The 27,373-nt window shown below is 41.8% G+C and overlaps 1 protein-coding gene across 1 annotated transcript; it reads right to left on the minus strand.

Moving 5' to 3' along the window:
* Positions 1-125: 125 nt before the first annotated feature.
* fndc7b (fibronectin type III domain containing 7b) lies at positions 126-26,916 on the minus strand. Its single transcript, XM_076876151.1, has 47 exons — positions 26,718-26,916; positions 26,362-26,625; positions 25,977-26,237; positions 25,602-25,862; positions 25,210-25,467; positions 24,777-25,037; positions 23,922-24,179; positions 22,951-23,211; positions 22,476-22,742; positions 21,307-21,570; positions 20,896-21,153; positions 20,539-20,799; positions 19,999-20,259; positions 19,060-19,320; positions 18,229-18,492; positions 17,626-17,886; positions 16,925-17,185; positions 16,437-16,697; positions 15,724-15,993; positions 14,667-14,930; positions 14,317-14,577; positions 13,303-13,566; positions 12,384-12,644; positions 11,755-12,015; positions 11,273-11,533; positions 10,394-10,654; positions 10,040-10,297; positions 9,507-9,764; positions 9,169-9,429; positions 8,857-8,906; positions 8,358-8,568; positions 7,767-8,027; positions 7,330-7,590; positions 6,944-7,204; positions 6,267-6,527; positions 5,779-6,039; positions 5,411-5,668; positions 4,972-5,235; positions 4,569-4,829; positions 3,715-3,975; positions 3,226-3,486; positions 2,871-3,128; positions 2,422-2,682; positions 2,011-2,298; positions 1,329-1,565; positions 1,052-1,117; positions 126-959 (listed from the first exon to the last, which is right to left on the minus strand). Exons 1-47 carry the CDS (start codon positions 26,914-26,916, stop codon positions 667-669), a joined length of 11,796 nt encoding a protein of 3,931 aa, XP_076732266.1. The 3' UTR covers positions 126-666.
* Between the last annotated feature and the right edge of the window lie 457 nt (positions 26,917-27,373).

Raw genomic sequence — 27,373 nt, forward strand, 5'->3', positions numbered from 1 at the left:
GAAGTTGTTCTAAAATAATCTTCAGACTTGCACAGGCCCTGATATGTAAAGCTTCAGAGTTAAAAGATGGTGTGCTTTCCAAGTTGGAAAAAATGAAACTCCAGATTAGATTTGTTTTGTGTGTTTTCAACCTTTTTTTTATTCTTTAATTTCTGGGATTGTTCAAAAGCATCTGTCGGCGTGTTTACAATCTGAGAAGTCACATAGTACATCAAAAAGATCAGATACTGCATGGCTTTACAAATATAGCTTTATAAATTACCATTTTATTTGTTTACACTACATTTTTCATCAATCATGCAGAGAATCGAATAACCTACCCCAAAAATATAAGCATGTTTTTGATAAATACTGTATAATTTCAGCAGAGCTACATTTATGCAAATATACAAACTACTCCCACAGAAAATTCAGAAGCATTTAAATCTATAAGTGGTTGTTAGGTTTGATCATCATCTCTTTGTGACATTTAAGAAACATAATTTTATCATGACTTTGTATGTGTGATTACTTCCTTTTCACAATTATCTTCCTAAAGTATGTGTACGATCAAACCAGCATGAGTTGTGTTATGGATGCTACAAAGTGGCATATGATAGTATTTCTGTTTAGTCCAGTGTCTATTTAAGTGAATTTGTGTGTATGCGTGCATGTGTGTGTGTGTCACTAAGAGCCCACTAGAGCATCAGTGTTTCTGCATTTGGACTGGGAGTAGCTGCTTTGGTTGATGGCATTTTTGGCTGCCACCCTGACGCAGTAGGTGGTCTGGGGTTTGAGATCAGTCTCTGTGTAAGAGTCACCTTCCACTCTTCGAACTCTCGCCGGCTTGCTGGCTTTTCCCTTTATCTGCTCCTCCTCAATCATAAGTGTGTACTCGGTGGCACCCGTCACTGTCGTCCAACTCACATGCAAAGAAACTCCAGTTACTGTTAATGTCAGCACCTCTGGGATTTCAAGATCTAATGGAGACAGAGGGAAGTGAGTGACAGCTGATTGATTACATGAGCAACACTATCTTGATGCTGTTTTACACCAATACAAACAGACTAACCCTCTTCTAAACTGGCATAGAACTGAACAAATTCCAGGTCTCTTCTTCTGCGAGTTGTCACTGGACCTGAGGAAGATGCGGAAAGCACTCGTAAGAAAATGTCTCAAAGAGGGTTGTGTTAAATAGCAATATATAGAAAAAGAACCAACCACATTTAATTTTTAGTGGCATTATACAAAGTTATAAAGAATTACATAAAACACAAAGGAGTGTAGAAACATTTAAATCTGTTTTCCTAAGTTGCGTGCAGGCTGCAGACCACTGCTGTCTGTCTGACCTGTAATGTTTTGGCTGGGATTGCTCTCCCCTACAGCATTGCTAGCTGTCACTATAGTTGCATTAGGATCGAAGTCGGTTAGCTGGCAGGAAAGTTCGGTGGTGTTGCATAGTTTTACACGGGTTCCTCTCGATACGTTGTAGACCGTGTAACTGGTAGCAAACACTGAAGCATTCCAGAATAGGACAGCAGACTGCCTGTTGCCAGTGTACATCACACTCTGTGGAGCACACGGGGCTGGGAAGGAAACAGTGAAAATGCTGTTAACCGAAGGAAAGGGTAATGCTACAGTTAAAATTTTATCTATACTGTAATGTCAGGCTTTTGTTATTATTGCATTTGATGTATAAATCGCTATAACTTGAGGCTGACATTATGGTATAAGTTTAGTTTAATTCAAAATAAATCAGTTTAATTTAATTTATATAGCGCCAAGTCACAAATAATTGCCTCAAAGTGCATTATATTGTAAAGACCTTACAATAACACAGAAAACCCCCAACAATCAAACAATCCCCCTATGAACATGCACTTTGGCAACAGTGGGAAGGAAAAACTCCCTTTTAATAGGAAGAGACCTCCAGCAGAACCAGGGAACTGCAGCCATCTGCATTTGCATGAACATCCATGCAAAAACACATCCTGTTCCATTTAAAGTCTACAAATGAGAACAGAAAGTTACCTGTTAGTGCAGTAATGGGACTCGATGGCTTGCCGATACCAGCTGAGTTCTTGGCACGCACTGTGATGTTAAAAGCAGTGCTACAAGGCACTGGAAATTCAAAGTATGGCCTGGGTAGCCAATAAGAAGAGACAGTCATCAAGGCTTGTGGGTTGTTTTCAATCTGACCGCTGATTTCCGCCAAATAATCAACATCAGGACATGTAACTTTGCTCCATGATATCATGGCCCAGTATAACCTGTCTATCCTCTGCATACGGACATTCACACGAGAAGGAGGGCATGGGACTGAAGAAGAAGGAAGAAGCATTTTATCAATAACACTGCAAATTGACCATAAATGTAGGAGTAGAAACACATTAAACACTTTTTTCCCCCAAACTTGTGGTTAAATATAAATGTTTGACTTACCTGCTCCGGCCTGCAGAGGTGAGCTGAATGAGCTGTTGCAGATGCTGTTAGAGGCTGTCACAGAGAAATTGTAAACGCCACCGCACTCCAGCCCTTTGAAGGTGCAGGAGGGATTGCTGCTGTTACAGAACAGGGCGACTCCATTCGTGGATTGTGCAAAGCTAAAATACTCCACAGCACCCGTGCTTTTGTTCCACGACATGGCAGCCGAGTTGGTCTGACAGTCAATATCCACCGCGATATCAGAGGGCGCACAGGGCACTGATAGGAAGGAGAGAGAGGATTCCTGTTAGGGGAACGTAGCATGCAGCCCAATTTCTAAACGCAGTTTTTTAGAAATGTTGAATCTAAAAAACAGGATACCCTTTTCAGTAACACAAACTAATCAAAAGACTTGAAGAAGTAAAGCTCAATAAGATGACAGAAAATAACTGATCAGTTATTTGTACCTGTTTTAAAGGATGAACTGCTGGGATAGCTGGTACAGTTCTCCCCTCTGGCAGTGATGCTTAAATTGTACAGCTGACCACAGTGAAGATCAACCAAAGAGCAGTTGTTCACTGAGGTGTTGCAGGTTGCCACGTGTCCATCTCGAGTTGTGGCTATCAGCTGGTATGATGTGGGCACCAGAGAGTCCGCCCATCTCACTTTGGCCCCAGCGTCCTTGCACGATGGCACCACTGTTACATTGGCTGGGACGCAAGGTGCTAAAGAAGACAGAGTTATCTGATTCAAATCTCTGTGGGTGTTTGTACTGAAACTCTACTGTAGTTTAGCAGACAAATCTGGGAAGCTGAAGAATACCTGTTTGGATCTTCTTTGGAGGGCTTCTGAGGCTGCTGCACTTATCAGAGGAAGTTGCTACTATGACGCTGTAGTGCATGCCGCAGTGAACATTCTGGAGTACACATGAAGTGGAGGTACTGTTACAGGTAACAACAGAGTTGTCATCACCTTCAGCTGTGACCACATAGACTGGTGTCCCTGCAGTCACCTTCCATTCAACTAGGATGGTGTCACTGTTGCATTGGCTCATTGCACTGATGGATGTTAGAGTGCAAGGACCTACAGAAAAGAATTCAAACCAATAATTAGAAAAAGGAAAAATCCTTTCCAATGTCTAATCTGTCACAAATGATAAAACAGCTGAAAACAAGCTGAAAAGATATAGATAGCAGGCCTCACCCAGAGATGTCAGTGGTCAAAATACTTTGCAGAAACCTCACAAAAACACACAAAACACCACACACTTAACAGAGAGGGATCCAGAGTGCAGAGATTCCTGCTAAATACCTGTCTCAAGCTCAAAGGTGGCATTGTCAATACTGCTGCAGTGCTTGTTGATAGCCTTGAGCTTAAAGGTGTAAAGTGTCCCACAGTTCAAATCCTGGACTTTACAGGGAGATGAGGTGGTAGTGCAGCTGGAGTTGTGACCATTGGCTGCTCGGGCCAGCACAAAGTAACTGGTTGCTCCCATCGAGTCGTCCCACGTCACCCAGGCACTGTTTGATATGCAGTCCAGACTACCCTTAATGTTCCTGGGTATGCATGGAGCTATTAAAGGTGAAAGGCAAAATAATGAGCAAGTTGCTCCAGAGGAGATCCACATTTAATTCAACATAAAAGAAAAAATGATGGAAAGCATATCTATTTCTAAACTTCCAGTAGCACCCACCGGTTAACATCCTGTGAAAAATCTGTGGCTTAAGCCGAAGATCAGGCAAAACATTAATGCGCATGGTAAATGTAATATATATATATTTAATCATCTACAGATGTTCACTGGCACCATAAGCTCAGCTTCTTATTTCAACATGTTGAACTGCAGTTATGCGCCGGGACTCCTCCCACTTCCCACATCTGGAAACTCTCTATAACACCATCTCTAAAGAAATGTTACATACATGGTTTGCTGGCTTTTGCACCTGATGGTCCAGCTGTTGTCATAATTCAGATCTTAAGCCTTGATTTTAAAGATGAAATAAACTAACAAATATTTATTATCAGATTGATATTTGCAGCTGTTTTGCTTTCCAGATTAATACACCGTCTCATATTTGGGGTCTTATTTATGGAACAAAGACATGAAGAAAGTGTATCACGTCTCCAGCACATCAGTACATTTTGTATTTATAAGAAAAGTTTACCTGAAGAAGACTCCACCACAGCGCTCGGTTTGCTCTGGCAACCATCTCTTATAGACAGCACAGTGATGTTGTAGCTCTGTCCACAGGGTAGATTATTTAGAGTGCAGCTATTTCCAGTAGAGTTACAGTAGAGTCTCGCCCCAGTGTTGCTCACTGCAGCCACGTGGAAGTACTGGGCATCAGGGTTGGGGGACCAGGACACAACCATGGAACCTGCTCCGCATTGTGCACCAACAACCACATTCTGTGGTGGACAAGGCGCTGAGGGTGGCAGAGACACAAGTTGTTTGAGTATTGTTAAACTACTCAGATAAATTATTAAGCCTGCCATCTGTATGTAGATTGTATAAAGTCACAAGCTGTTACACTGAGTTCATGTCTGAGCCTCCGCTGCTTTTGATACCTGTTCGTACGTAAGCTTTGTTGCCCTCCAAACTGGAACAGGACTCATCCTGGCTGAACATGCTAACATTGTAGGTCTGCCCACACTGCAGCTCACTCAGATCACAGAAGGTCATAGTGTTGTTACACTCAGCCCTGTAACGGCCATCTGCTGTAACACCCACTGCAGTATATAGGAGAGCTCCGCTGGCCCCCTCCCATGTCACTGCAGCAGAGTTTGAGTGGCATCGTAAAGAAGCTTTCACGCTGGTTGGCTTACATGGCACTGTGAAAGAAAAAGATGAATTAAGCATTGCTGAGGTATGAGGTATGATATGAGCAGTAAGACAACTGACATGTCAACAACATACAATCATTTTTTTCATCATTACTATCATTGGCTAAGCTTTAAAGACATCTTAAAACACAGATCACACACACACACAGTAGTTCCCACCTACCTGACTGCAGGCTGAGGTGGGCTCGGCTGTTATCACAGCGTCCATCCTGAGCTGTAACTGTCAGGTTGTAGAGCTGGCCACAGTGCATGCTGGGTAGCTTGCAACTGCTTTCAGTTGTGTCGCACTCTGACTTGTGACCATCAGGTCCAAAAGCCTGGACCTTGTAGATGGACACACCCTCCCCTTCTTCCCATGATACCACTCCTGTGTCATTCCTGCACACCATCTCAGCTCTTACTTTCTGAGGCACACATGGCACTAAAGACAAATGTGAATACAGAAGAATATTAATTGCACTCTAATATACTATATATTCATGATTTCTTTTTAAAAAATCCATCATATTTTGATAAATGAAATCTTCTAACCTGTGTTGATCTCCACAGCAGAGCTTTCAGTGCTGTTACATGTGTCATCTGAAGCAGTAACAGTGATCGAGTAGTTGAGGCCGCACAGCACGTCACCGAGCAGGCAGGTTGAGTCGTTGCTGTTGCAAACTGAAGCGTAGCCACCGCGGCCCTGGGCAACTACCGTGTAGGATAATGCTCCTTTACTTGGCTCCCAAGACACTGCCACAGCACCAGACTCACAAACAACCCCGGCCTCCACTAGGTGTGGTATGCAGGGCACTGCAAAAACACAGGGAAAGAACGATTAGTACAGATGCAATGATCACATACAGACCTTTTCAATGATAATAACTAGTAGTAACAACATCTGTGTGTAAATATTAGATTGTTCAGTAGTATATTTAAACAATCACAAAAACATTATGTATTTTTATTTTCCTATTTAAGAAAATTATGGACTTAGCATGTCGTAACTGGCTGTCAGACATGAACATTCCCTATTGTACCTGCTTGCATCTGCTGTGTGTCACTCTTTGACACATTGCACACATCATTAACAGCAATCACGCTGATGTTGTAGGTGAAGCCACATAAGAGGTCTGCGAGGATGCAGGACTGTGACATTGTCTCGCAACTCGTTTCATCTTCTTCCACGCCGGCGGCTTGGACAATGTAGTAGTCCGCCCCTCTGCTGGCCTGCCATTCCACCACAGCTGTGTTAGTAGAGCAATCCAGTACATGCACAACATCCTCGGGAGGACAAGGCACTGGTGGTTGAAGGACAAAGTGAAATAGCTCAATGAGGAGGTAGTAAGTGTAATGATAGTGGCTAGCTGCAACCCTAGCTCCATTTCTAGGTGCTTATACTTCTGACTCAGATAACATAACAGCTCCTTAAGCTTCATCAAGGCTTTTATACCTAAAAACCTAATAATTTTATAATGGAAAACTTAATAACATCTTCAGGTCCCTAAAAAATGACATGTAGTTTGCACTAGTAAGCGACCCAACTAAACTCCCGCAATACTGAGTTTTGCATTTGTTTATGCCCCCCTAGAAGTTGAAATATGCCAAAAAAATATGTTTTCCGCCAGTTTGAAATTACTGTGAAACTACCAAATAAGTGGTACACTACAGCAAATCATTGCCTCACAATTTTAACTTATTTTTATTGCATTTTTACCTGATTCCACCTGGAGTGTGGAGCTGGGAGGGCTGCTGCACTCATAATTTGAGGCCACAGTGATCACGTCATAGATCTGACCACACTGTAAGCCTGGCAGCTCACAGTTGGTGATGTTGGAGCTGCAGGTGGAAACATGGCCACTGGATGAGTGTGCTGTTGCATTGTAATACAAGGCACCCTCAGCGTAGGCCCAGTCCAAGAGGGCTGAGTTGGTGAAGCAGTCCAGAATCACTGTGCCAATGTTGGGTGTGCAGGGAACTGACAAAAGAAGGGAGTAACACTTTGAGTACTTGCACATGCTAAGAGCAATAAATCTATGACACACTGACATCATGAACATCACACAGTCCAAAGGAGATTCATTTAAAATCTCACTGTTTTACCTGAATGGAAAGTTATAGCTGGGCTGGGCAGACTTGAGCAGGTTTCATCCTCTGCCACCACCTGGACAGAATAGTCATGTCCGCACATCAGATTGGTCAAAGTGCACCTTGGGCCTGCAGTCTGGCAGATGGACATGGACCCCACTGTGCTCTTTGCTGTCACTTTGTAAGAAAGAGCCCCATTGCTAGCACTCCAGGACACAACAGCCTGATTTTTGGAGCAAACCATCTTCACTTCCACATTAGTCGGAACACAAGGAACTAGATAAAAGTGTGAAGAATAGGAAATTGAAACTCATTTAAGTATACATTTTAAATGAACACAGAACTACATTTAAAAAAGACTTAAATTAGATCTGTCTTTGAATTATTTACACACTTTCTATTTTCAGAGTAAAAATAACAACAGCGTAGCAAAAATACTGATTTGTCCTCACCTGATCGCAGTGGGTCACCTTTACTGGGATCAGAGTTACACTTCCTGTTTGAGGCCACCACAGTCACTGTGTAGTTCTGTCCACAGAGGACATTGGGCATGGCACATTGCTCGCTGTCAGACCAGCAGCTCGAAGACTGTCCATCTTCCGTCCTAACTTTGGCAATGTAGTACTCTGCACCAGCCGAGCCAGTCCACGACACCACAGCAATGTTGGAGATGCAGTTCATGAAGCTGGAGATACCGGTGGGTGAACAGGGCTCTTTGGGACGAAAGGAGAAAAGACTGGATTAGAAAAAAAGGGTCTCAAGTATGGTGCACAGTTCCATTTTAACAGCACATATTTCAATGACTCCAGGTCTGCCTGTAAAAATCACGTTTAACTGACCGGCAATAAAAATTGTTTTACCACTCGTTGTCAATTACAGTTCCTTAGTATATGTAAGAAATGATGCATTTTACAACATAAAATCCTTTATGTACAATTGTTTTTACGGTTATCGTGCATTTTTGCAAAGAAATATAATATATGCATTGCCCTTTTACTTACTGGCTTGAAGACAAATTTTTCCAAGTATAAACCGGATTTTACCTGATGTAAGACTTAAAGGTGGGCTGGGGCGGCTTGTGCACACTGAATCTGCCGCCTGAACAGACAGGAAGTATTCCTGACCACAGTGGAACTCAGAAATGTAAGTCCAGGTATCATTGGTACTGAGCTGCACTTTGTGGCCAATGTTGTTCTCTGCAGTCACGATGTAAAACTCTGCAGTTTCACTGGCATTCCAGGCCAGTGATCCCACCTTAGAAAATATTACAGTACAATTCAATCATACAATTCAATCCTCATCAGAAATCAAGATAGCATTCTTACTTTGAATGTCCTTCAAGAAGGTTTGACACTTTTCCTGAAGATTACTCAATAAAATCACACGAAGGTTTGCTTAAGAGAGTTCAAGCTATATAAGCAATGAACCAGGGAGTAAGATCTATGAGTTTATCTTTACCCAGGTGAACTGGGTATGTCTTTAATTTACTGAGCCGAAACCTTTTTAAAGAGTTAAAAGAAAATCCAGATAAATAATATTCACCTTTGTAGTGCAATTAAGAGATGATGTCAGATTCTGAGGTATGCATGGTGCTAAAAAGAGAAGACATAAGTTTAGACATTTATTAGTGTTGATTAATTTGATTATTATTTCTTTATTTAATTGTATTGATTTGTCTAGAGCGACAAAATGAAAGTGCTAGGAAATGGTATAAAATGTCAGCAATTTAAAACTAAGATATTCAGCTCTGTACTGCTACTGCTCTGCATGCAGTGCGTTCATTTTCATGTGCTCTAAAAAAAACCCCATTAAAACAATTTCAGAAATATTACTGCTGTTTAAAAGCTTGTTTACCCATCCGAATTGAAGTGCTGTTGCTCGGCATGCTGGTGCATACGTAGTTCATGGCAACGACATAAACTGTGTACGTTTCACCACAGTGTAGATCATTCCAGGTGCAGATGGTGGTGTTTGTGGTGCACGTGTGGATGTGGCGATCCTGTCCTGTTGCAATGGCCATGTAGGACTCTGCGCCATCGCTCGCGGCCCAGCTGACTGAGCCCAGGCTATGCTCACAGCGTGTAAAGCTCTGTACATGTGCTGGGACGCAGGGGGCTGACGAGAAGGTTAACAGTTTAATCATCACACATTATGCATGTTATGTGTGAAAAAAATCTAAATGAGACACATACTTGTCATGTATTTTTCAGGCCGGCTTGTAGGACTGTCACACCAGTCATCTTGAGCTTTTACAGTGAATGTGAACAGCTGTCCACAGGGCAGGTTGGTCTCTATCATTGTGTTATTCGTTTTTAAAGACGTGCTGTATCCCAGGTTTCCGTCTGCTTTCACAATATATGCCGATGCTCCTTTAGCCTTAAACCAGTACAGCAGCACCGTCTCATTGTTACATGACCCATGGACCCTCAAACCATCTGGCTTACAGGGTTCTGACAAAAGAAGAGTCACATTGGTATTCTGAGGGATGTTGCTGTCAGTCTAGCAACTGTTAAATTTAGGGAAATTAATAGTAATTAATTGATTAATAGAGTAAATCTAAACAGTCTTTGTGGATGAAAATTCCCAACCTATCTTTATGTACAGAATAATTAATAATTAAGGTTAGGCCACTTAATAGGAAATAAAGCATGTTATTAATTCAATCAGGCAGTAATTAAAGTACAAATCACTCATTCAGTCAATCAGTACTAACGAGTTACTGTACCTGTCTGAATCTCCACAGTGCTACTGATTTCACTGTAGCACCTGTTGCTGTATGCAATGACAGAGAGTTTATAGGTGTCCCCACAGGTCAAGTTAGAGAACTGACAGGTGGAATTGGTGGAGTTGCACTTCAGTGTTGTTCCCATGTTGGTGGCAGTAGCCATGTAGAGCTCCACTCCCGCGCTTTCCTCCCAATACATGTTGGCTGTACTTGTCCCACACTGTAGATCCACTCCCACACGTGACGGCTTACAGGGGCCTAGGCCGTAATTCAAAGAGTGAAAATAGTTTTAATGATTTTATTTTAGACTGTAGAATAAATTTAAGATCGTGATTGAGACGCGGCTCAACTCACGTGTGCTAAAGGAGATATTAGTGCTTTTCTCAGTCCGGCAGTGGTCGCTGATGGTTACGAGAGTGACGTTGTACACCTGTCCACACTCCAGCTCTGTCAGATTACACTGATGTTCAGTACTCTCACAGGAAACGCGGGAACCATCTGCTGAAACAGCAGTCACCATGTAGGAGTTTGCTCCACTGACTGGACTCCAGGAGACTGTGGCTGTGTCATTGTAGCAGTCCAGGTTAGCTGTGCACTTTCCAACTGCGCAGGGAGCTATTGGCAAAAAAACAACAACAACATCAGTACTGCCATGCAGGACATCGACTTTAAAGCTGCAATGATCTCCATGAATGCACGGCTCCAAATCATATTTATTATTCAAGTTTCCACTTCAGAAAATAGATGTTATACAATTCGGCAGACGAGTACACATTCACTGAGAAGCACAGGTTCTCTGCATGGGCATGTAGTTGATGTAGCTCAAAATACCCGATTTTTATGCCCTTTTTAAAAAAAAAATAAGTCCCTGATTTTTTAAAACAGCAAGCAAGACGCTGTTTGTTGCCTAGGCTGCCTGCTATGATGCTGTTATAAAAGTAAACACTTAAATGAGGTTCAAAGAAGCAAAAGAAAACTTTTTAAGGGGGTTGGCTGTCTTCAGACCAAGAGATGGCACGTGATATTTTCTGTTTATTACGTGTGTCTTACTTTTAGTTCATTTCTTCTATCATTTTAGCTTTTTTTCAATCAAGTTCTCGCAGTTTACATTATTTTCATTAAAACACATCTTAAAACCGTTCAGCTATAAGTGAAAACTGCAGTTATAAAGTTTGGGAAAGAGAGAAGGGGGTCTCAGCATACAATGTCAATAAAATTAGGCTGGTAGGGTACCTGAATACAGCAGGACAGTGTTAGACCTGCTGCTATTGACTTTCTCCCCAATAGCAATGACATTAGTGTGGTAGATGACTCCGCAGTGAAGTCCTTCCACGCTGCAGGAAGTGGCATTAGTATGACAGGACAGCGAGTGTCCGTCACGGCCAGCGAAGCGAGCCTCGTAACCCACTGCACCAAAACTTATCTCCCAGGAGACCATCCCCTGGTTATTCTGACAGTTAACGTTTGTCTGCACGTTATTGGGCGGGCACGGCTCTGAGTGCGGAAAGAGAGACACAACAGAATGATTTAGTGTGGATGTTGATATATATTCTGTCCAATTGTTGAAGCTAAAGGCTGCCCAAAGTGACTTAATAAACTATCAGCGGGGATCTGCAAATTTAAAGAGCCCATCAGTAGTCATGGAGGAAAACATGAAGATATTTTGATACCAAAATAAATCAGGGAACAAAAAATTGTTTAGCACGTGTTCTCACCTGTCACAATTAAAACTTGTTCAGTAGAGGTAGACACATTTTGGCACACAAAGTTGTTTGCTGTGACAACGATGCTGTACATTTGGCCACAGTTCATGTTGTACAATGCACAGTAAGTGTCATTGGTAACACAGGAGGTGGTGAGTCCCTGGTCTGTTTGCCCCGTGACTGTGTAGTAATTAGCACCCTTGGTTATGTCCCACTGCACCTGGCCGATTGTCACGCTGTACTGGGTGGTGATTTGGATTGGGATGCAAGGCTCTAAAAGAGAGGATGGAGGAAAACTGAGACAAAAATGTAGCTTTGTGTGTTCGAACTGCAGCTTCAAATTAAATGCAAGAAGGTAGCGTAGATTTGGTCCACTGTAGTAAAGTTATGTAATGTAAGTAATGTTAGAAAAAAGCAGAAACTTTATTGTTTCAAGAATTTTAGTGCATTTAAGGTCATTTTGGTTAATTGTGTTTTATCACTTTTACTGATACTTTGGTTGGTTTTAAGTGGGAAAGGTCAACATAATTATACAATTTCAATAAATTAGCAGTTTGTTTCACTTTTTTTAAAGGTGGAAAAACTCGGCAAGACGAAAGATGTGCTATATAGGTTCGTGAAGCCTCTGTGGTGCTGCTCACCAGTGACCAGCTGTCCTGTCATTTTAGCGATGCTGCTGCAGGTCTTTCCTATAGCTTTGACAAACACAGAGTAGCTCTGTCCACAGAGCAGCTCTGTCAGGTCACAGGAGGTCCTGTTGGTCTCACAGGTGACGTTGTGACCTGACTTTGTAGTGGCCATCGCGATGTATGACAAGGCTCCATCACTCGGCCACCATGAAACCACAGCTGCCTTAATCGCACAGTCCATATATGCCCTGATATTTATTGCATTACAGGGCACTGAGGGAAAGACAGATAAGACAGGAAACTTTATATGAATAGTAAAAATGTAGAAGCCAGGGACAGAGCATTTTACTAAAATGTAAAATTGAACATCATCCATCACTGTATCGCAACTGACAAATATGAAAAAGAAAAGCAGATTTTAACTACACAAAACTACAAGTCAGTTTTCTAAAGTAGTTTTATGCTGGGTAAAATCATTTGCAGACCTCACAAACTCATATTTTATTCACAATAGAACACAGAAAGACAGAATATAAAATGTTTGAAATGAGAAAATGTTAATTTTTAAGAAAAATATGAGCTCATTTTGAATTTTATGGCAGCAATACTTCTCAAATAAGTTAAGTAGCGGGAACAAAAGGGTGAAAATGTTTCCAGGAATAATGAGGAACATTTTCCAACTAATTGGGTTAAATGGCAGTCAGTAAACAACTGACTGGGTATACAAAGATAATAAATCAGGCCTAAAATGCACTTTGCATAAAAGAAGAAACAGGACTGTTGAGCAGCAAGAATCCTGTATCAGACAAGGACGGCAATGTTTTTATTAAAATGGTACATTTTCTCAGTTTACACATGTGACGCGTTTTTCATGTTGTACCACAGATAATTCTCTATAATTAAAATGCATTGAATTCTCTCTCTGTCCTACCTGACGGTGTGTCAACAACAGGAGTGGGCGGGCTGTTGCAGTACCCATCAGAAGACACTACGGAAACATGGTAGATCTGTCCACAGCCGAGTCCTGTCACATTGCAGGAGCCCTCTGTTGTGGCCTGGCATGTTGTGCCCTGATTGGTGCTGTCGTGCAGTGTGGCGATGTAGGAATCAGCTCCTGAGCTTTTCGACCAGGAAACGATGAGAGAATTGGCCTGACAGTCGACCACGGAGGAGACGTTTGCTGGAGTGCACGGCACTGATGAGAAGAGACAATTGTCAATGTTTAGAGCAGAGCTGTAATTCCTGAAAGTTCGTGATTAATATCACAGAAAGATTTGAAAAAATGTTGCCTGGTGTGATGAGTCTGAATTTCTCCAGCAATAATCAGAAGGTAGTATCGGGATTTGGCAGAAACAACATGAAAGCATGGATCCATCCTGTTTTGTTTCAACTGTTCAGGCTGATGGTGACGTAATGGTGTGTTCGATATTTTCGTGGCACGCTTTGGGCCTCATAGTACCAACTAAGCACACTTACACACTATAGCCTACTCAAATATTGCTGTTGTCCATCCCTTTATGACCACAGTGTAGTCATCCTCTGATTCTTGCTTACAACAGGATCCTGCACCATGTCACAAAGTCAAATCATCTCTTTAAATTAACTGTACTTAAAAAGCCTCCACAGACACCAGATCTCAGAAATGTTTCAGCACCTTGTTGAATCTAAGCCAGGAAGAAAAAAGGAAGCCCAAACTGGTACAAGTAAGGTGTACCTAATAAAGTGACCAGTAGGTGAATGTTACCTCTTCTGCATGAAAAAATAATTCTTTGAGAAAAATAAACTGGCATCACCTTTTTAAAAACAAGTAGAATTTGAATTTAATGTACCGTAAGTAGATGCAAAGTTCTAAACTTTCAATGACAGTTTCGAAATCACTGGTAACTTGTGTTCCTGTCAAAATAAAACGACAGCAATAAAACGGTTCAGCAGTCGGAGTGCATACCTGTCTTGATCGTCACATTCTCACTCGGTTTGCTCTTGCACGTCATGTCCTCTGCAGACACAGTGGCTGTGTAGTACTGTCCACAGTGCAGATTGGTCAGTTCACACTGCTTGTCAGGAACTCTGCACTCGTCCACATGCCCGTCAGTACCCACTGCCTTTACGCTGAAAAGCTGTCCTTCCTTCATAGAGCTCCATGACATGGAAGCCACATTGTTGCTGCAGCTCAGGCTGGCTTTGAGATTCTCAGGAACGCATGGCACTGAGTGGGACAGAAATATACGTCTGCTTTCTTTTTTCCCCCCAGTTATGTTAATGAATATTTTATGTAATTTACTGTGTGCACTGTACCTGTCCTAAACATCAGCTGTTCGCTCTCTGAGCTGTTGCAGGTTCGTCCCTCAACCGTGACGTGCACGATGTAAATTTCGCCGCATGGCAGATGTGTGACATCACAGCTAGTGTTTGATGTAGTGCAACACGTGGTACTGTCTCCGTACACGTCTTCCAGCGTGGCCGTGTACGTTAAAGCACCTGAGACAGTCGACCAGGTAATCGTGACTGTTCCGTTGTTGCAGTTCACTAATTCCTTTACGCCATTAGGAGGGCAGGGAGCTGTAGAAAGAGGAATACTCTGAGGTACAGACTTGAACTTCTGTTTCTGTCCTTTCTTGAATATTATTGAGATTACACAACACAACAACACATTACACATGAAAAACCCAGCGTGAGCTACATTTCCAAGAAAATTAACTCATAACTTGGACACATTCACACTCAGAGTCAAGTTAGACATATTTAACCCATAAAACAGTGACTTTCAGCTGTTTTATGCAAAGAGTATTTTAACTGTAAATATTTCATGCCTGTGAAGCTGTATCCACATTATCAATTTTCACCTCACAGATGTGGTGAAGATGGACATGCAGAGGGTGGGTGTGATAGGATGAGATGGAAGCAGCCAAACGAAAAAGAGGAAGAAGCAGCAGTTTATAACAAAACCAGAACATCAGTTATGTAGTAGCTCATTTACCGCTTACTGCTTGTAAAATGACAAATGTGGCGCTGACCTCGAGCACAATTTGTCCCCCCCATTAGGTGATCACTGAGTGCATTTCACACATCTTTTAAATTGCAGACAGAGCAATGGGTAAACAGCTGTATGAGCCAAAAACCAAAGATTCAGAGGAGCAGAACCATTTTCATGCCTCATATTACTGGCCTTTTAAATGGTTTCTTTTTAATAATTTTAACATATATTATGATATAATTGATATTATCAGTTTAAGTCTATTTAAATCCACAGTGCATCAGAGCACTGGTGATATTCTAGTTAAAGTGACTTCCCTTTTATCCTGGTTTTACAGTTTCGGTGTTTGCTTTTACGTTCGTTATAATTTTCCCTTACCTGTTTCGGTTTTGACAGAGTTGCTGGGTGCACTGGTGCACTGCTGGTCCTTGGCCTTCAGGGTAATGGTGAGATTCTGGCTGCATGTAAGTGGTGGCAGAGAACACATCCCATCTGACGTGGAGTTACAATCAAATGTCTGAACAGCACCCCTGGTGTCTGTTGCCACCACAACATATTCTTTGGCCCCGGCAGACTCGTTATACATCACCCACGCTGAGTTCGTCAAGCAGTCGATCTCCACGTCTGACAGCTGGGGTACGCAAGGAACTGGAGGCAACCAGGGACAGGAAATTAGGTGCTTACAGTATTCATAGATTACACAGACCACCGGATTTACAATTATATTCTGTAGATATCATCAACAGATGCTCAAATCTGCAGTCCAGAAATTATCTCAGCTGCTGAAATATGTCGTAATATTTTATTATCTGTGCATTTTTGTAACAAGTCTGTTAAACTAATGACTTGGCTGGTGTGTTTCTGTCGTCACTATCACTATACATGAGTTAGAACTGTGATCTAAAATTATGACAGATTTTTTGGTTAACCTTAAATGCACAAAGCCATCTTTTGCATCATCTAAAGACCACAGGCTTACCAGAAATAAGCAGCGAATAGGGTTTCTAACAACAGCCTGTACAAGTGAGAGGATGATATGGGATGGAAGTGAGGAATATACGATCAAAAACAGAAGAACAGCTGATACTTGCCTGTTTTGACCATTTTAGTTTGGCTGTCTTTGCCCACACATTCATTCCTGTATGGTGTGATTGTGACATTGTACTGCATCCCGCACGCCAGTGTGCTGAGATTACAGCCGTTGTTTGTGCTACTGCAGTTGTGTCTGGCACCTTTGGCATCTGCAGCAGACACTGTATACATCACCCCTGCCACACTATTGTTCCAGGTGACAGATACGACGCCAGTGCCACAGTTCACATTAGAAAGGAAGGATGAGGGAGGGCAGGGAGCTGAGTGGAACGGCAGAAAAAGAGGAGAAGTTGAGGTAAAGACTGAAGGTAAATAACAAGAAGGTAAAACTTTATTATGTGATGTATGAACCAAAAAAATCACTTTAATCAAACAGCTATTAAAAGATAAATAGATATAGATAAGAGGTGCTGATATCAGATCTGAATAGCTGAACACTGAATACTAGAGCAGGTGCACTAGAACTGCCAACAGGAGCTGCACCGACCTGTAGAGACCTGCTCTGTGGGGCTATGGGAACTGTTGCAAGCTTCATCTTGGGCCACCACTGTAACATTGTAGGTCTGCCCACACTGCATGTTCTGTACAACGCAGTAATGCGTAGGAGTTGTGCAAACGCTCTTTTGACCTTTGCTGTTCACCACAGAGGCGCGGAAGTTCAAAAAGTAACCTGTCGACTGCCAGGTAATGTTCAGGACACCAGACAGGCAGTCCAGATGGTTCTGTATGTTCTGTGGCACACACGGAGCTGGAAACGAAGCAAACACAATACTTTCTGTATGGTAACAGAAATCATTAACAGAGACACAGAACTGCTAATTTTTTATGTTTATTAAGAATGTATTTTGTCTAATTTAAGGGTATGGTTGCTACAACAAATAACAACAAAGACAAAAAACACCTTAGACATATGAATTTAGCTCATGAATTCAATTGAATGTTTATAAGTTTTAACCAATATCCCAATTACACCATGTCATGTCTTTATAGCCACATTTAAATGATTCATATGTCATAAATGGAGTAAGATCAAGTGTGTGGCAGCTGTCTGTTTCTGTTTTGGCTAGTGCTCAGTAACAGCAAAGAATTGTTAAAGTATACAAAGTAAATGTGAAATCCCTTTTTCTGAAACTGATGAATAAATCAGTGAATATAGTGCAAAGCTTTGAATAACAATAGACAAATTACCAGTGCGAATCTTCTTCATGTCACTCTTGGCTCCAGTACACTTGTCATCAATACCGACAACGTAGACATTGTACTGTTGCCCACAGAGCAGACCAGATATTTGGCAGCTGGTGCTGCTGGTGTTACACGACCACCGGCGGCCCTGTTCATTTTCAGCCACTGCCATGTAGGAGACTGAGCCTTGAGAGGCCTGCCAGGACACTGAGATGTTGTTTGATTCGCATGAAGAGTTCACCATCAACTGGGTGGGAGGGCAGGGAGCTGGAGGAAAAACAAGCAGTGAGTGAGATTATTTTTCACGGTTCATTGATAGAGGTTTCTGTTTAGAGCTAGATCCTGAGATTTTAAAAAGATGTCAGAATGAATCAGGAATAATTTGTATTTGCATTTCATACAGTTACATGTTATAACTAATATTAACACTAGTTAGTGAGATGCTTGGGCAGAAATGGTTTCCATAGTATGTTAAAACAGATAAAGAGAACAATTAGCTGATAAGCAGTAAAACATTTTGGATAGTGTATGCAAATGTGCACAGAACAGTTTATCCATTATCTTCCAGTTAGGTGTCAGCTTGTTTTGTAAGGATGTAATTGACCCCACCTGTGTTCACTCTCTGCCAGTCCTGAGCAGGACTGCTGCAGTATAGTCCCTGCCCACTGACGCTCACTTTGTAGCTTTCCCCACACTGCAGAGAACTGATATTACAGGAGGAGCCATTTGTAGAGCAGGTCTGCTTGTCTATGGAGCCGAAGGCTTGAGCTGTGGCATTGTAGTAGAGGATGCCAATTCCTGTAGTCCAAGATACCACAGCTGTGTTGGTGTTGCAGTCCAGGGATGTTCTCAGACCACTGTGGGGACAAGGACCTAACAAACAGGGAAGAAAAAAAGAACAGCAGGTGTAGTTTTTTAAAAAGAAAAAAATTTTTTACATTTTGAGTTTCAGGGATTCATTTTCACAGGAACAGGAGTTATTTCTATAGAAATGTTCTTTAACTTTAAAAGCTCTGACATAGTAAATGGTTTTCCTGTTAGGATAACTGCAGGTTAGCAGTTAACTAGGGACACTAACTTTGAAAAGTTAATACTTTTAACATGTAGCAGATGTTATTAACACAATTTATGTATTTAATCTTCAAAAAAGATGTTCAGCTGATCTTTTGGGGGGGGGGGGGGGGGGGGGGGGGGGTTATTTAATTGCTGTTACCTTTTTTTTATAACATTAACATTTAGCTTAGCCGCTAATAATAAAAAAGCTAATGCTATGTTCATTAAAGTAAATTAAAAGTAACTGCAACACAAAGAAACACTAAAAGTAGGTGTGAAAAATTGATGCACTGTTGTTTCATGTTGCATTAGCAACATTACAGCTGTGCACAATTTACTTTTAGTGAGCAGCTTGTTGTGTGGGTATGACAGGTTGTATTTTATTACCTGTGGTGGCCTTGACAGTCTCGCTGACCATGCTGACACAGGTGTTATGGAGAGCCACCACTGTGATGTTGTAGTCTTGTCCACAGGCCAGGTTAAGGAAGTCACAGTTGGTGTCGGTGTTGTTACACTGAGCATTGTAGCCCAGACTGCCCCGAGCATAGACAGTGTAAGATGTGGCACCCAGCGCAGCATCCCATGTGACTGCAGTGATGCCGGTGTTGCAGTACACCCTTGCTGTGACGTGTGTGGGAATGCATGGAGCTGATGGAGGACAGAAACAGGTAAGTGTATGGATTAGTGTGATATTGTTTATTCCTGCAGTGCTCAGGCTTGTAATATTCTACACTAATGGCATGTACTTGTCCAGGTTCAGTGATGGATGACTATGATGTCAGAAGTCAAATCAGCGTCGCCTAAATCTAATACCATTTCAAAATGCTGCTTCAGCTTCATTGCATAAGTAAAAAAATATAATGCAGTTAAAATATTCTTCAGTTTTTAGTAGTTTTATAGAAACATTTTTACATTTTAAAAAATATTTTTACATTACATTATAGGGTTTGGGGGTATTTATTCTTTCATATAGCCTTGATAATTATGTCAATACTGGGGAGTGTTTGGCTATGATTGGCTATATTTTCTGCCTTTATTTTAACAATCATTCACAACAGCTTGTGTGCAGATCACAAATAATGGCTCTTCTAAGCAAATTAATTTAGAAAAATGAAAGTTATTTTTTTATTTTTGTCTGTATTATTATTATTCTGCTGTGCTGTAACTTAATAGAGGTTTCAATTATGCCATGACACAGGCCATTATGTCTTGTGCTTCTAAATGTGATTGAGTCTAAACAACCTGTTGCATTTGTTATAAACAAGCTTGATGAATTGTCACAGTGATACAGTGCATCAATCTGTTCATTATTATTTGCTAAATTACCCGTGTTAAGTCTTTGGGCAAAAGCCAGTTCACTGCTGCAGTTGCTTGTGAGACCGACCACACTGATGGCATATATCTCCCCGCACTTAAGTTGACTGAAGGTGCAGTTGGAGCTGGTGGAGTTGCAGGTGGTGACTGTTCCTCTGCTGTCCCTCGCTGACACCACCTGCAGTTGGTCTGGGCCTGAGTTTGCCCAGCTGACAGTCGCCATGTTTGTTCTGCACTGCAAATTCACCATCACGCTGTTTGGCTTACAGGGGGCTGGAGACAAAGCAAGGAAGATTAACTTGCAGATGTGGGTGGTTTTAAAAGTTATTAAATGGGGTGAAAGTAGGTTAGATAAAGGTTATAATGAAAAATTTGAAGGGATAGAAGTATACTGTATGAATGTTGCTGCACAAAACCTAAAAATAAATATTAAATATTAAATGACTCAGGATGTGTGAATTGTAATATGTTTTATAACGTTGTTATGGATTTTGTTTAGTGACTTCAAAACATTTGCCCCAATTTTAATGTTGGTCAAAGAATATTTGCTACCTGACTGTATCTCATAGTCGGAGCCTTCAATGAAGCCGCAGTCGATTGACGAGGTTGTGACGACAATGCTGTAAATGAGGCCACAAGTTAGGTTCTGGATGACGCAGTTGGTGCTACTAGAGTTGCAAGTTCTCCGTGTCTTGTCGCTGCCGATGGCGATTGCAGTGTAATCAATGTCCCCAAGGCTTCCCCTCCACTCCACTGCAAAGGTGTTAGCATTGCAGTCCAGCTTTGCTTGTACCCTGTCAGGCAGACAAGGGGCTTTTGGAAGAGAAGAGAAAGGAAGATTATCAGTTGACTGTTTAATAGTTTTGAGATTTAAAAGAAAATCTAACCCTAAAAGCAGATGTCATGTACCTGAGACAAAAGTTAGATTATCTGATTTACTGCTGTTGCATGTTGCACTGGAAGCAACCACAAAAGCTGAGTACTGCTTTGCACAATCCACCTTCAATGAGCAGGTTGTTTTGTTGGTACCACAGGAAACTAAGTGGCCGTGGGTACCAGTTAATGTGGCTGTGTAAGAGATGGCATGTCTACTCGGTGCCCACTTCAGAATTGCTAAGTTTGTGGCACATTCAGTTTTGACAGTCAGGTTGGTTGGAGGACATGGAACTGGAAGTAAGGAGATTAACAACAAGTCATTATGTGAGAAATGAACAAAATCATCTGCATTAAAAAAAAGACCAAACTGGGGTTAATTATTTGCAAAGGATGTCAAACCAGTACTTTGTTGGTGAACAAACCCAGAAATATCCAGATATTAACCTGTCTCAGTTTCTATCTGCTTGCTCAAGAGACTGGTGCAGTCAGGGTCCTGGGCAGCCACTGAGAGCATATATGCTTGTCCACACTGCAGCCCATTCATCACATAGAACGTCTGAGTTGTGGAGTAGTTATAAGCGATCCCACTGTTTCCTTGGGAGTAGATGAAATAGGTCACTCCGCTTTCTGGACTTGGGTCCCAGCTTACTGTGATGTCATTGTTTCTGCAATTTGTCACTCCAGTCACACCAGTGAGTGGGCAGATGACTAAGAAGGGGGAGAGACAGGTAGAGAGACAATTTGATAATTAGTGTCCCAGTGATTTTTTTAACACTATTTTAGAAATAGAATATGAGCAACAACAGATCCTGTCTTTGGATTTGATTTTACCTGAAAAACCTACCTAATTCGTCTCCCACTGGAAACTTTACGTCCAGATGAACAGAATCAACTTATTGGTATGGCATTAATTAGTGTTAAGATCACTGTGCGTTCAACTGTCTTGCTTATCTTATGTGTTAACAAGCAATTTTTTTATGTCCGTGAGTGTGAATGGTTGTCTGCCTTTCTGTGTTAGCCCTGGTGACCTGCCCAGGGTGTACCCTGCCTCTTGCCCTATGGGGGAAAGAGCATGTCCCAGCCTATCATAGGGTTTTGCCCCTTGACAAGGATAAGCGAATGAGAATGGATGGATGGGTAAGACAAAATCTGCGTAAGTTCTATTTTATTTCCTGAAAGTTGGTTATATCTGACAGGACAACTGTCTATATGATTGTTTATCATTTTTTCTGGTTCTTTCTTGCAAGTTCTTTAGTTCCTAGTTCTGTTGCATTGTTTAGGTTTTGGTTTAGGTTTTGTACCCTTTGAATTTAGTAACCTTACCCTTTGTCGACTTTTGTTATATCTTTTCAAAAATAAGTTCACTTTCTGCTCTGTGTTATGGTCTGCATATGGGTGAACTGAAACGTGGCAGATGTGAGCCATTATAACATATTAATAAAATGTTGATGCACAAAAGTACCAGGCAAACAGATTTGTACATTGTATCTGACGTTTAGTTCTATGGTAGCTGTATTTGTTGAACACTACAAAAGTTGGATGGATGGATGGATGGATGGATGGATGGATGGATGGATGGATGGATGGATGGATGGATGGTTCAATTCTCTGACCTGTTTGTAAGGTGAATGGTACGCTGGGTTGGCTCGTGCAGCCTCTCTCTATGGTGACAACAGTGACAACGACTGTTTCTCCGCAGTGGAGGTCTGTAAGGGAGCAGCTTGTTCCATTGGATGAGCAGTTGTGGATGTGTTTGTCCGTGAGAGAAGGTGCGGTTGTGGCCAAGTAGAAATCTGCTCGAAGGGCAGGGTCCCAGGTCACACGGCTCACATTTCCATCGCACTGCAGAGACATGTGGACGTTGGTGGGAGGGCAGGAACCTGCGAAAAAGATGGTGAGATAAAGTTGGACGGGTTATAAATCTAAATATAATTAAAAATATTAAAAGCGAAATCTTTGTTTTGAATTAATAAAAGATAGATATAATAATTATTAAATAAATATTGTTAGTGGTTATTTTAAAGAATGCATAAAGTTGATTAAAGCCAAGTTTATCCAGTTAATTTTTTTTATTTGGCATTATCTCACCTGCATTGTAGGTGTATGGGAAACTCTCTCTGCCTTCGCAGCGCATAGAGAAGGGAGTGACGGTGATAATGTAGGTTTGAGAGCAGTGCATGTTGGGTAGCAGGCAACTTGTGCTGTTTGTGGCACACCTTTTGAGGTCGCCGTCTCTGCCAACTGCCTTCACACTGTAGGACACTGCACTAGGACTGTGTTGCCAGCTCACTGCCGCAGTGTTGTTGTCACACAACAGGGAAGCACTGACGTTCACTGGAGCACAAGGGGCTGACAGGAAAACAAAAGGAAAAACCACTGAGTACAAACACCACCTAATTAACCCTCATTTAAATTTTTTAGGAAGTTACACCTGGTATCTCTTAAGCCAGCAGTCCCCAACCTTTTTTGCGCCACGGACCGGTTTATGTCGACAATATTTTCATGGACCGGCCTTTAAGGTGTCGCGGATAAATACAACAAAATAAAACCAGTACTGGTAACCAAAAAAAGAAGACTTATTCATAACACACAGGAAAAGACCCAGAGAAAACAAGTTAACAATAATAACAATAAAAAAATAAGGATAGAAACCAATAAAAACCCTGAAAACCATAGATTTCACGCCCGCCTCAACTCTCGAGGCCCGGTACCAAACGTCTCACGGACCGGTAGCAGTCCGTGGCCCGGGGGTTGGGGACCGCTATCTTAAGCCATGTATTTGCTAAAAGTTACATTTATATATATTTTTTTAAATAAATGTGTTAAATAATTTTTAATCCAATGCATTACTCGGCATTTCAACTAAGTATTTTAAAAGAAATACAGAATTAACTGTATTATATACAGTTTACTACACTTGGATACTTACGATAGTAGAAAAGGGAACATGGGGAAATTGGAAATTGTATTCATGGTAATCAGAAATAGTATTTTTGAATTTCCCACAGACTTTCCCAGCTGTATATACATCACCTGCATCTACATCCTCTCCGTCTTACCTGTCTGTATAGTCGTTACGCCGGGCACGCTGCTGTTGCAGGAGTCAGCCAGAGCTACTACTTTTACACTGTATGTGCGACTACAAAGCAGCGTGGGCAGGGAGCAGTCAGTCTGGCTGGTGCTGCAGGAGGCTGTGAGATTTCCAGACTGAGCATGCACATAGAATCTCTTCCTGCCCAAAGTCTCATCCCAACTCACAAAAGCAATGCCAGTGTCACAGGAGTATTGGTACTCCACGTTTGCAGGGGTACAGGGTGCTGTGTGAGAGAAGACAAGTTCAGTTCCTGAATACCTTCAACCTTTTTTTTAACCCATCCCTAAACCTTATGATAGGGTTGTTAAACATTAGGTCTGGGGGCCAGAATTGGCCAAGCAAAGACTCTAATCTGGACAGCTGGTTGGACTTGGACTTAACTGTATTTTCAGATGTTTTACGCTTTTCCTGCTAATAAAGACCTCTGTCAAGGTCTTTTAAACTACATCAAAGTAATTAAGTAATAGATAAATGATAGAAAGTACTATTATCTGTTTTTTTTCCAAGATTTAGTAGAAAAATTTCTGTGTATGTGTGTGCGTTTTTTTTAAATTGGGTCTACGGTGAAAAAGGACATGTTCTGTGAATTAACAAAAAAGACGATATGGGCAATGGGCTACAAGATTATTTTTTTTTAACAAAACTTTTTTTTTATATATATATAAGTTGTGCTGACAGATTTCTTTCTTTTGCTATAAAAACTGTACTGTTTTAAAGTATAAAAACCACCACTACTGAATTGTTTTCAAAAGAAAATCAGAGAAAGACATCAAAAAGAAACAGCAATTGTTAAGTCAAATTTTTTTCTTATATTCTTTACCTGTAACAATCTGAAAAGCAGAGCTGGGTTTGCTCTGACACTGAGGTCCTTTTGCGACAGCCTTTACAGTGTAAGTGTTTCCACACAGCAGATCCAGGACACAGCTGTTGTTGGAAGATGAGCTGCACGACTGCATATATCCCATACTGGAGGTTGCATTGACCATGACAGTCATGGCATCCTCATCCTTAACCCAGGTGACCAAAGCTTGGTTGGAGCTACAGTTCAGTGAGTGGTCTTGGATTACTGGAGCACAGGGAGCTGCACACAAAACACATTACAGATGTGCTGATTAAAGGAATCTTTCTGGTTAAGTAATCTATAATTGTAGGCAGTTTTAGGAAGTTTAAGATTTCATTCTTTTTTTGCATGAGGATAATTTGAGCTACTCAGTTTATCCTGACGTCATTCTTTGTGCCAAAACTGAAAGTACCTGTTGTAATGTTGGTTTTAGCAAATATGGAGCTGTTGCACTTTGTGTCCCCTGCCAGAACAGTCACAGTGTAGTCATTCCCACACTGCATCTTGGTTAGTTCACAGGAAGTACCAGTGGAATTACAGGAGTCGACATGTCCACTGGCCTCAGCCAGGATTGTGTAATAATTTGCGCCGGCGCTGGCCCTCCAAGTAACCGTCACCACATCAGAGAGGCAGTTCAGAGTAGCAGCCACGTTTGTAGGGTCACAGGGTGCTGGAAGTCAAAGTGGAGAAAATGAACGCTGAGATAATCTTCTTTTGCCCAACTTGAAGAATCACTTGTTAGCAAATCTAATTTGTAAGCTGTGCTTTCACACCCTACAAAAAATATTTTAGTCCATATTTTACCAGTTGTTGCTGTGTCCATGACGCTGTTTGAGCTGTTACACCTGTTGTTGGAGGCCATCACACTGAACATGTATGTCTGAGCACACTGCAGACCAGAGAAGAGGCATCTTTGGTTAGCTGTTTGACAGGATGTAGAGAAACCTCCTGCTCCTTTCAGTGTGGAGATGTAGTACATTGCCCCAGGAGCTGCATCCCAGGATCCCCACACTCTGTTAGTGGAACATTCCACCAGGGTTTGGATGTTCACAGGAACACAGGGAACTGTGAGAGAAATGATGTGACAAAGAGGAAAAGGAAGACAGAAAAAAAACATTTTAATGTCGAGTGAGATCATGGCTCGTAGAGTCATAAACTTTAACAAGTCAACTAAAATACCTGAATTTACAATCTCCGGGACACTGCTGGGTCCTTCACATGTGCTGCTGATGGGCTTGACTCTCACACTGTACTGCTGTCCACACTGTAACTCAGGCATCGTACAGCTAGAACTCTGCGTGACGCAGCGAAGTGTAGTGCCATTTGTCATCACCGCTGTGGTGCTGTAGTTTACTGGCATGGATCCCGGTGTCCAGCTGATGGTCAGTATGTTGGTGGTACAGTTAAGAGTGGTCAGCATATTCTGCACAGTACATGGGGCTGAGATGACAGAAAAACAGTTAGACTTACTCGTCTGCAATATCTCAACTGCTGTTTGGGATTCGATAAGTACGAGAGGGTTATTAGGACGTAGAATAAAAGCAGAGGTGCTACTGCTTCTTACCAGTTGTATGGATGACTGGCTTGCTGTCTGGACTCTGACAGTAATAATCTGAAGCTGACACAGTGAAGTTATACATCTTTCCACACTGCAGACCCTCCAAATTACAACTGAGTTCTGTCGTTGTGGAACAGGTCACATTGTGACCGTCTGCGGTTATGGCTTTGCCAGTATAAGACACTGCGTTGGGGCTGCTCTGCCAGGCTAACTTGGCAGAGTTACTGCTACAGTTCACTGAGACGGTCAGCTGAGAGGGTGAACAGGGCTCTGCAGAGGAACGACACAGAACACATGCATGGTGTAAGTTTGACAGTGATTGCACATAAGCAGTGTTAACTTATATTTTTGTCAGCGTGTACCTATCTGTAGTTGCAATGTGCGGCTCTTCATGCTGGTGCACGTGTTATCCACAGCAACCACACTGATATTATACACATGTCCACACATTACATTGACCAGCCTGCACGATGTCTCATTGGATGTACACTTTAAGTAACTGCCATCTGCATCCAGAGCAGTAGCAGTGTAGTTTATGGCACCCCGACTTGCTTGCCACATGACGTCCACAAAATTCTGGCTGCAGCTTCTCCTTGTTTCAACGTTAGTGGGTACACATGGAACTGGGAGTGAAATTTTCTGATTAGCTCAGCTGTTATTTAATGAAGAAACTATCTTAGTAGGTAGCAAAGTAGAACCACTGATGTCAATGAAATAAAAAAACTTTATAGGGTTAACTTCTCTTACCTTCCCTGAAATATAACTCTGAAGGACGACTGACGCAGCTGCCATTGAAGGACATCAAATTCACTTTGTACTCCTGGCCACACTCCAGTGTGTGGACTGCCAGATTTGTCTGTGTGGTGTTATACGTCAACGGCATGGTGCCGTTTGAGATTTTGACGATATAACGTTCTGCATTTTGGGATGCGTTCCAGCTTATTGTCACATTGCCTGATGCACAGTCCACCCTGGCACTTGCGCTGGCTGGCCCACAAGGAACTGAACGAAAAATAAG

Source organism: Maylandia zebra, linkage group LG17 (assembly GCF_041146795.1).
Source record: "Maylandia zebra isolate NMK-2024a linkage group LG17, Mzebra_GT3a, whole genome shotgun sequence".
Taxonomy (NCBI): Eukaryota; Metazoa; Chordata; class Actinopteri; order Cichliformes; family Cichlidae; genus Maylandia; species Maylandia zebra.